Source organism: Gadus macrocephalus, chromosome 19 (assembly GCF_031168955.1).
Source record: "Gadus macrocephalus chromosome 19, ASM3116895v1".
Classification (NCBI taxonomy): domain Eukaryota; kingdom Metazoa; phylum Chordata; class Actinopteri; order Gadiformes; family Gadidae; genus Gadus; species Gadus macrocephalus.
The window spans coordinates 4,141,632-4,152,672 of NC_082400.1; the positions used below are offsets into that span (position 1 = coordinate 4,141,632).

The following is an 11,041-nucleotide window of genomic DNA, read 5'->3' on the forward strand; positions in this document are numbered from 1 at the left end:
ACCTGCTCTCTCTCCATCCCCTCTGAACTTAAAAGTCCTGCAGAACTTCAGACCTATTTTGTAGTCAACAGCAAAGACCAGGTAAGACCACGAATGTTTTGGCGGATGTTTTCCATTTCAGTTGTCATCCCTCACAGTGATGATATTGATGAGTGTGTGCTATTTTTTGTCATAAGAATGCGCCTCATGATTAAAAAAACAGAACTTCACAGAGGGGTCAAAAGAGAACTGAACTCTTTTAGCTTAGTACCGTCAACAAAAAAGAAAAGGGGTTAACAGGACCTCATTACAAAACACACACATAAAGAATAATTATAAATAATGTAATCGTATATGAGTTCATATTTATCTTTTAAAGATATACATTAAATGTTTATAGCTGGTCAATAAATCTAGTTTCAATAATGTAGCACATATTGTTAAAATGTACCTCAAGTGCATGTAATGTTTACATATTTTTCGCGTTTACAGTAACATTGTTATTGCCATTGTTAATTACTATTTATCAATTCATTTTTGAATTGCTACATATTTTGCATAAAGATATATTTAAGGCAGTTTTTACTCTTACACCCTAATTTCCCATCTGGGACCAAAGTAGAAGAGTTATGTGCCGCCACCCAGCACTAAAACTAAATTCAGAACCTTTGTACGGCCGTGGGATCATAGTAAAACGCTGGTCCACTCCTTCTTTTATCCTTCCTAATTAGAGACATCTCGTTACACAGCTTGTGATTCGCCAAGAGTCAACTCTGACACTCACCGCTGATTTTTTGTTGCTCTGGCAACGCCTCAAGAAGTTCAAGTTCTTCTGCTGAACTGTTCATCTGCTATGGCGCGCTTTGTTAGGAATGATGGGAGATGGAGTTCATCCACTGAGGCATTGTTCATCTGATAGACAACTCTCTGCTAGGAATGATGGGAGATGGAGTTCATCCACTGATGCATTGTTCATCTGATGGACAACTCTCTGCTAGGAATGATGGGAGATGGAGTTCATCCACTGATGCATTGTTCATCTGATAGACAACTCTCTGCTAGGAATGATGGGAGATGGAGTTCATCCACTGATGCATTGTTCATCTGATGGACAACTCTCTGCTAGGAATGATGGGAGATGGAGTTCATCCACTGATGCAATGTTCATCTGATAGACAACTCTCTGCTAGGAATGATGGGAGATGGAGTTCATCGTAACAAATGTGGGCTGTAATTGGCAGAGAGGGATTCCCACAACATTTAATGCAATTTAGATAAAACTTTGAATAAGAGGTAGCAGCAAGTTTAACCAAGAGTTAATGTTCACGTCTCTCTTCTTTAGGCCGATTTCTCTATCGTTCCTTCAGTTCTCCTCTATCAGGTCTTTATAGAGACAAACATGATAATACTATAGGAGTAAACCACTTGTGGAGTAAAGGTCCACGAGGGTATTTTGGTTTAACGGCGACCAGATCTATGATCTGAGATCCGTAACTTCAATATCACTGTTTTGCAACAATCATTTTAGCACAACAAGAGAAAGAAAGAGGGATCTTTTCATGGTTACGTGACGTCTCCAACCGCGGCTATGCGGTCAGAGTCCCATATGCACGTCTGTTGTGTTTAGGATGGCAGGAGTCATGAATTAAATAGGAATGTCGGTTCTCATGCCGAGCACCCTAGCTAGCAATTTCCCTTTAAAGTCATACATTTTGTCTGTTCTGGTTAAGTTAAGACATATATCTGTTCGCTGTCTCAGGGGTCGCCTTCTATTTGTTTTAAATTGCAAAAGCTAACTCACTTGCGCACACAGACACATGTACACACATGTACACATACACACACATAAACACGCACACACACCCACACACATGGGTGTCTGCCATGCGTTCCTGGCTGTACATTGTGGTTTTCCCATGCTTTTCAGTTTGAATATGGAGAATTACACAGTAGCTGGGTCTTTATTATAGCCATACCTAAACCGCGTGTCTTTAACAGGATGTAGTTACCACGGAAACCTCCATGTTCCAGGATAGCCTGTGTTAAGGGTGGTAAGACAGAATCCCGCCACGGCCAACCGAATATACACGGGCACTACTCCCTTCCTAAAAAAAGAAGCATGTTTCCCTTTTAGCAAACGTCAAAAAGTTATTTTCGTACAGTCGAAATGTTACTTCAAAAATCGTAACAAGTGAAATAAGAATGCAGCTTGAAAGGGTGGTTTAAAGAGTCCATGAATGAAGGAATCCAATACACACACTGACACACACATACACACACACACACACACACACACACACACACACACACACACACACATAACCCTACACACAAAACTTACCACACACACAGCCTTTGCATACCACTCCTCCCCCGCCCTCTCCCACACAAACACTCAACCTGTCACACACCCCAGACACACACACACACACACACACACACACACACACACACACACACACACACACACACACACACACACACACACACACACACACACACACACACACACACACACACACACACACACACACACGCATGAAGGTTGAAGATGACAGAGTGAGTACATTACAGCAGCACATTACAGTCTGTCATTAAAGACTAAACCACTTCCAGTCTGAGCAGACCAGGAAGTGATGCTGATTAGGTGCTGGTTAGAGACCTGCCATCCTGATTCATCTTGAATAATAGTCTCTCTCTGTCCCTGTGTCTCTCTCTCTTTTTCTCTCTCAGTGACATGATGAAGGCGGCCATTATTTTCACTCTGCTCCTGACCACTGTGCTATGCAGACCGGTACACACACACACACACACACACACACACACACACACACACACACACACACACACACACACACACACACACAATCACACATGACTCACACATGACTCACACATGACTCACAATGATATATGTAGTATGTATATGAAGACATATTACAATAATAATTTGAAAAAACAATGGCATATGTAGTATCAATATGGTTCCATGATGTTACCATAGCAACATGTTGCGTTTTGTTCTGTTTCAGGCCAGGAGAACATTCAGCAGCTCAGAGAGCTCAGAGGAACAGGTGAGATGGAGCAAGAGACACAGAGAGAGAGAGAGAGAGAGAGAGAGAGAGAGAGAGAGAGAGAGAGAGAGAGAGAGAGAGAGAGAGAGAGAGAGAGAGAGAGAGAGAGAGAGAGAGAGAGAGAGGGAAAGAGGGAGAGAGGGAAAGAGGGAAAGAGGGAGAGAGGGAAAGAGGGAGAGGGAGAGGGAGAGAGGGAGAGGGAGAGGGAGAGGGAGAGGGAGAGGGGGAGAGGGAGAGGGAGAGGGAGAGGGAGAGGGAGAGGGAGAGAGAGAGAGAGAGAGAGAGAGAGAGAGAGAGAGAACTGATGTTTCTTGTATGTGCAGGTTAAACCCGCCCGGGCCAAGGGAAATCGAGCTCCAGTCCAGGTAAAGTTCTAACTAACTAAAGTTTTAACTAAAGAGTTAACTAAACAGTTGTTGTGAGAGCTAAGTAAACAGTTGTGGTGAGAGCTAACTAAACAGTTGGTGTGAAAGCTAACTAAAGAGTTGGCGTGAGAGTTAACTAAATAGTTGGTGTGAGAGTTAACTAAACTAAACAGTTGGTGGGGTGTGAGAGCTAACCAAACAGTTGGTGAGGTGTGAGAGCTAACCAAACAGTTGGTTAGGTGTGAGAGCTAACCAAACAGTTGGTGTGGTGAGGGCTAACTAAAGAGTTGGTGTGGTTGATCTTCCAGAGGGTCCGGGTGTCGGACCCTCTCTCTTCAGAAGAAGAGGCGAGTCACCCATCATATCCCACCTTGGTTAGCTGGCAACATGGGACACTAGGTTCTCTTATCCATGTGTCTGTTAATAACAGAGAGAATATTCTAGATTGAGAGGTTGGGCGTCTTGTAGGTTTTCTTGCTGTCCTTTACAAGGAGACAGCTGGTTTCACTCAGTGGTGGTGCTCCGTGCCAATAGGGTAATCAACAAAGTAGATGCTGAGGTGTACAAATCGTCTCCTGAACATACTTGGGTCTTTATTTAGGTACAGGTTGTCACTGGTTACCTACCCCTTGTTACCACTGGTCAACTTGTCAATGATTTTTTTTTGTTTAGGCGGTTGTGGACCTCGTCTCTGCGGTGAAATCTGCCATCACAGACATCCTCTCAGAGTCAACGGCACTGCCCGGCCCCTCCGCCACCCCAGACACCGCGTCTGACCAAAGCCAGGATGACGCTGATGATGAGGAAGATAACAGCGAAGACACAGAGGAGAATGTGAGTAGCAGCAGGCCGCTGACGTCAGGCTGCGTTTGACAGCAGGTGATACCTACTGAGCTTCAGGAAACCCTCCATAATCATTTTCCAGACATTATTTCAGCAAATCAAGATGATTTGAAAGTGAAGGAAGCAGGGAAAGAGAACGAGTGTATGGACAACAGCGTCCAACTGTTTGGTTGAGAAAATTATCCCCAGTCCCAGAAACCCATGAGTCACAAGCTTTTCACTACTCAATCTGCATACAAATATTTCTCAATGCTATTGTACATTTGACTGATAAACTCTGATTAAAGCACTTGAGGTCTATAGACCCTCAGGTAAAAGATAAGGTAATCCTATCACATTCTTAACACAAAGCTAGAACCCCCTCCAACAACAATAGACATTCTCTGTTAAGAGTTTACTCAAGTATGAGAAGTTGATACGCATGAAGCTTCATCAAACATGCCAAAACGTTGTCACTATTGAGTATTCTTTGTCAATCTCAAAGATGTGAATACATGTCTTTCAAGACACAATTAGGTTACACAATGTTGATTGATACAGATACAGACCACTAAAGAACGCCGCATTTGAAGTATTATGAGCAATATGGACTGGTTGTCGGTTGGAACAATGTTTATATCTCTCGGGAAAAATTACAATGAAGCGGAATCTTGGAGATTGCCACTTAAGGATAAAGATGTGCTAATGTGCTGATCAAATCCGGCTAGGAAGAAAAATGACGCATACTTGAATTCCCCTGAAGACACATTGGATAAAAGCGTCTGATAAATGACTGAACGGTAAATCGTATATGGATTATGGATATGGATTATGGATCTACAAAGAAGAAAAGTACTATGCAATCCTCCTAGACCTTTCCCTCTGCCGCCTGCAGGAATCCGATGAGGACGAGTCCGGCGAGCCCTCCACCCCCTCGCCCGTTACCGGAACAACGGTGATGGCGGTCGGGACAGAGGAGCCCACGGCGGACACCACAGTGGAGCCCATCACCCCCACCGTGGTCACCGACCAGGGCCGCGGGGACAGCCTGCTGCGCTTCCCCAGCGACTACAAGAGCAACCTGTACGGGGAGGACAAGTCCTACCACAAGGGCCTCTCGCCCTACAAGTCCTACGAGGTGCTGGATGGGGCGAAGAGGATGGCCTACGACATGACCAATGGGAACGAGGTGGAGAAGGGCCTGAAGGTGTACAAGGTAAGCCTTCCTCTCTCACCACTGATTTGTTTGCCCATTTTCCAAAATGTAAAAGGATGGATCCAAAAATGTATTTATTTATCAATTGTTCTTTCCTTCACTCCTCCAGTCGACTAGTAGATCCAGTCGCAATAAGACCAATAGATCTAGAGGAAATAGATCAGTGGATCCACACGACTCCGAGACATGGCCTAATCCTGCCTGACATTACTGACATGTCCCCCATAATCAATTATCAATACACTACCCTTTTCCGATCATTATTTTTAAATCAAATTGATCTAACTATAACCCTGCTTCTCCTCCGTCAACTCCTCCTCCTGCTGCTCTCCAGGCGCTGCAGGTGCATGCTGACCTCCTGGAGGAGGACACCAGTACTCCGGAGGTAGAGAGCCAGGGTCTGGACACCTCCTCCCCAGACCAAGAGGCCAGTCCCAAGCAGGCCCTTCTCCCCAACCTCCAGGAGCAGGAGGTTAGCTTCAGCCCCAGCGACGCCGCCCCCACCGACAGCTCCAGTGCCACCGACGAGGAGGCCGAGGAGAGCACCGCCAGCCCTAGCGATAGTGCCAGCGCTAGCGACGAGTCGGAGGACAGCGAGGACGCCACAGCCACACCCGGCGCTGCCGATAGCCAATCGGATGAGTCTGACAGCGTTGAGGGCGACTCAGATGAAGAGGGGGCGTTGGTGCCTGTCAACACCACTGACATGCCAATGTTGGCCAAATGAAGCCCCGCCCCTCCGGCTGAGGAGAGGTGGACAGTGACACCAGTGTGGTAGCACAGTTCATGGCTGCCCAGTTCACAGTGTTGCTCAACACCGCCCCCTATCTGCTGGGTTCTGCTGCCGCACCATGCAGGGACTCTAGCCCTCCATCTTATATTATTCCACTCAGCCAGGTCAAAGCGTTGTATTACCGTAGGGCTGTCACTATTCCCTGGGATGGGCAAGACATGGATTTAGACAGTAAAGACTATGGCCTTGGACAGGAAAATTACACCCTGGCCTTCAGCCCCTCCCTCTAGCACTTCCAGGTCAAAGGTTAAAAGTGAAATCAACACAAACGGTTGGAGCCTGGAGTATTTATTCATGTATCATTATTTAAACTATGGCATAGTTAAAGTTTAGGAAATCTCAGTAATAGCTAATGAGTGCACAGCCGTGTGTGGCAGTTTGAGGTACTTGCTGAATTAACCTTAGACCCTCATATTGGAGTGGCCTAGCCTAGCATGCTCTCTGGACCAAGATAGCGCATGCACACTCTTGTTCTCACATTAAACACAAGACCCAACACACAGCAGGTTGTCAAAGGCATGCATCCTGGCTCAGTGCTATGGTCATGGTAATGCATCAGCTTGTACCATTTCACAAGGGTTAGGGTTATCAATTGAACGGTTTTCCATTCATGAGAAAAAAGTTTTAACGTTTGGGAAAAAAGACATGTAAACACATATTACCTTCAGGGGTATACAGAAAGACTGTCTGACAAACAGACAGACACAAGGGCTGACATACAGGCTGACACAGACAGACAGGCAAACAAACAGAAAGACATGCAATAAAATAAATATTATTTTCCTTCTCCAATTTGTAGTTGTTTTTAATCACAACCCTTTCTGTAGGCCTATATATTAGTATGATATCATACCAGTGGTTTACGTAACATTCGGTCTATAGTAGGATATTATAAGCCTTCTAAATAAATATTATATTTAATATATATATATATATCTTACTAAATAATAAATGTTATAGTAAGATATTTCAAAGGTCAAAGGTTTTTTATTTACCATTTGTGAAGAAACCAGACAGTCTCAACACATAGGAATTCTTGTTCAGGGCTTCCCAAGTCAAGTTCATGGTATTAATACAAAGAGAGAGAGAGAGATCGAGAGAGAGAGAGAGAGAGATCGAGAGAGAGAGAGAGAGAGAGAGAGAGAGAGAGAGAGAGAGAGAGAGAGAGAGAGAGAGAGAGAGAGAGAGAGAGAGAGAGAGAGAGAGAGAGCAGCACAATAAATAGTAATAATAAAAAATACAAAAAAAAATTAAGGATTTAGATAAGGACAAATTGCACATCATGCATAGCATTGCAGAGAGCACCACAACAAACCCATTTTCTGAGTACAACACAAACAAATATCAATAAAAAGTCATATCTATGGTATGATACTGGTTTAATACCTATGTAGCTCACAACTATGGCCCCTTCTCCGATCAATGTATTACACACATACTGACTGACATAATGGGGTATCTTGAAGTCGTGTGTTCCACCCCACAAGTTTCTCTGGTCTCCAAACTATGTTGAATCATGAAAACACAAGCAAGAAGTGACGCTTCAAAAAAAGGATGTTGGCAAGAAGCTAGTGATCCAAGTTCCAAGGAGAAAAATTATTGAACATATATATATATATCGATGTTGTATTACACACATACCGTCTGACGTAATGGGGTCTCTAATGGGGTCTCTCTATTTTTGACATATATATTTTTATATATATATATATATATGTAGGTCATAAGATATCGTGTGGTGCTACTAAAATATCGTTTGGTACAAACTTGGTATAAGGGAAGGGCCCTCAATTCTGGGGAGACTTGAATATTTTCAACATATAAATGGAGGCAGCTATTATCTTTTCAATGACATTAACACAGAAATGGATTTATCAACCAAATATTTTGGCAGATAAAAGCCGTTATTGACATTTATAGATTAGTACAAAAGTTATAAAAAATCTCATCATAAAAAATCATAAATGTTTGTCTAACAAACCGATAATTCTGGGTCAAGGGACCAATCCAGAATTTTATTTCCAGTATTGACAGTGATCACTTCAGTAGTTATTTGCAAAAACAAGCTGCAAAGTAATTATATGGGGGCAAGTGCCCGTCAATGTACGCTCTATTATGGCGCGTTTCCAACAGAGGATGCGGGTCGATTTCAATTCGCAAAGGGTCAGTACGGATCGCGTTTCCAACACCAAAAGTGGGCGTGACCCGGACTGAGACGTATAGAGCCGTACTCGTTTTGCAGTACTCCTCCGTTGGGGTACTGATACGCCTGAAGGGGTGCAGGCAACGCATGCTACACATGCTGTCCGATGATTGGTCGACATATTCGCACTTCCGTGCGACAGGGGGCAAATAACAAACAAACACATTACGCACCGACCCGCACCCCCCGGTGGAAATGCGCCATTAAAGTGAATGTGTTTGCCACAGACAGGGTCAGGCTTATATTCTAACAATATGTTAAGGAATCCGATAGCAATGTAAATTGCCACACTCCCCCTAGGTGAATTTTACTGGTCTCCTCCAAACAAAGAAGTCATGGTGGTGATGTTGAACCCTAACCCTAAGAATTTAGAAGGTAATAATACATGCAGATGGTGCTCCATATGCCAAGCAGGAGATCTCTCACTGAGTGTTTGTGGTGATGGCTGGTTCAACCAGTGAACAATGATTACTCCAAGTTGCAACAGGGGTGCAGCCTGACCCAGCCACAGAGTCCAGCTGGAGGCTTCTAGACCTCTAGCAGGAGGCTCCTAGACCTCTAGCAGGAGGCTTCTAGACCTCTAGCAGGAGGCTCCTAGACCTCTAGCAGGAGGCTTCAAGACCTCTAGCAAGAGGCTCCTAGACCTCTAGCAGTAGCCAGGACATCATTACTGTGGTGGCCAGCTCGGGCCAGTCTTATGGGGGGGGGGGGGGGGGGGTTCTCCTCTAACATGGCTGCCCAGATCATCTTGAAAAGGGTCTTGGAGGTGAGGTCTGGCGACATGAGCTCTTCCTGTATGAAGTCCAGAGCCCCCCCACTCACTGTGAAACAGAGTTAACACTACTCAAGACCAGGAACTACAGTCAATAGCCCCAGCAACAGCATTAGCCTAGCTAGAAGCAGTAACACAAAAGTTGTACCTAATGAAGATTACATTGTGTCGTTTGCTTAATTGGAAATGCCATCAAATCCTGCAAGATAAGCGGTCAATAACTGTGCAAATGTGCTATTGCCATAAGTTTTACCGTCCAAATTGGATATTTGTACAGCAAATAATCAAAACATCAATTTTAAACCGTGAAATTCGTCATTGGCCAGGCTGAATGCCAGGAGCAAATGTAGACACCCATTTTGATGCCTCTCCAGGTGGAGCTGCTTTAAATGGCCAAATGCAACACTACAGTTCATCATGGACAGTATATTTGTAGTAGATCTTTAGTATCCAGCTACTAGCCGCCCCATGCCTCCAGCAGCCTCTTTAAACTTTCAAGACAAGGTCATATGTTTTTGAAATTCACATGGCATTACAGAAACTCAAATGTTCACCCATTTAGACACAATAACAAGAGCATCAACAGACGGGCCTACTGCTCTGACTCTAGCATGAGGCTTCTACTCAACATGGCCGCCCGGACCAGGTTAAAGGGTCCTGGAGATGAGGTCTGGCGACTGGCGCCATCAGCTCTTCCTCTACGATGTCCACAACACTACTCAAGCCCAGGAACTACAGTCAATACATGAGCTATGTCCTTTTTTACTACTAAAGCAGCAACATCATGTAATACTCAAAATAACATGAGCAGGATACTCTCAACTAGTCCAAGGAAGAATAGGCCCTAGTTAACCACTAGGTGGGGGGTGGATTAACCATTACTAGCCAAACTTATCCACATCTACTTTGCTACCAAACACTGTGTGGATCTCTGACACCATAGGGTTTTCCCGCTCTATCATAGTGCTTCCAGTGCAATCATACATGTTTAATAATCCTGATACCGGCGGACTCCATCATGAACAACATGCATAGATGTAAAGTCTGCTGTTCCAACCCATTAGGCACACTGATTATGATTGAGTTGCACCTTGTTTCAAACCAATCAGTGCCAGATCAGAATGGGATTAGATGCGAGTCCTTCTTTAAAGCTTCAGCAGCGTTCCTCATTTCAGCAGTTGTAGTTGTAGTGGCAGGCTCACCAGCATACTAAAGTGGCTCGCCAGCTCAACCATGGCTTTAATAATGAGGTAAATTCTTTATTTTGGAGTACTTTATTTTGTTATCAGTGGCATGGACATGTTAAAATATGTTTTATTCACATAACGGGGTACTTCAATTGTCTCTACTCCTTGATGTTGGGTGTCAAGTGCATGGTGAGTTCAGGCAAAAGTATTGATTTAAATAGGCAGGTTTCCATGTGCTAACAAGTATGCATAACAGCTTACAGGATCGGATATGCTGAGCCGGAGATGCCTACGTATGGGCTGCAGCAGCCTCCTAGCTACAATTCCCAGCAGCAGTTGGAACAACCTCCTAGCTACAAGCCACAGCAGCCAAAGCCTAGCTACGATCACCCCCAGCAGCAGCATCATAGCTACAAGCCCCAGAAGCAGCAGCAACATGCTAGCTACAAGCCCCAGCAACAGCAGCAACATGCTAGCTACAAGCCACAGCATCCTAGTGACAAGCCCCAGCAGCAGCAGCAGCAACATCCTAGCTACAAGCCCCAGCATCCTAGCTACAAGCCCCAGCAGCAGCAGCATCCTAGCGACAAGCCCCAGCAACAGCAGCGTCCTAGCTACAAGCCCCAGCTG

General features: G+C 44.6%; 1 protein-coding gene across 1 annotated transcript in view; it reads left to right on the forward strand.

The window, feature by feature from the left end:
* The window catches only part of spp1 (secreted phosphoprotein 1), a 7,688-nt gene extending 70 nt beyond the window's left edge, over positions 1-7,618 (forward strand). The window contains exons 1-8 of the mRNA XM_060038983.1: positions 1-81; positions 2,713-2,773; positions 3,012-3,053; positions 3,377-3,418; positions 4,091-4,252; positions 5,136-5,456; positions 5,791-7,315; positions 7,420-7,618. The exon at positions 1-81 is cut by the window's left edge and continues 70 nt beyond it. Coding sequence (XP_059894966.1) covers positions 2,717-2,773; positions 3,012-3,053; positions 3,377-3,418; positions 4,091-4,252; positions 5,136-5,456; positions 5,791-6,183 — 1,017 coding nt within the window. The 5' untranslated portion in view covers positions 1-81; positions 2,713-2,716 and the 3' untranslated portion in view covers positions 6,184-7,315; positions 7,420-7,618. The remainder of the gene's footprint in view (positions 82-2,712; positions 2,774-3,011; positions 3,054-3,376; positions 3,419-4,090; positions 4,253-5,135; positions 5,457-5,790; positions 7,316-7,419) is intronic.
* The last annotated feature ends 3,423 nt before the right edge of the window (positions 7,619-11,041 follow it).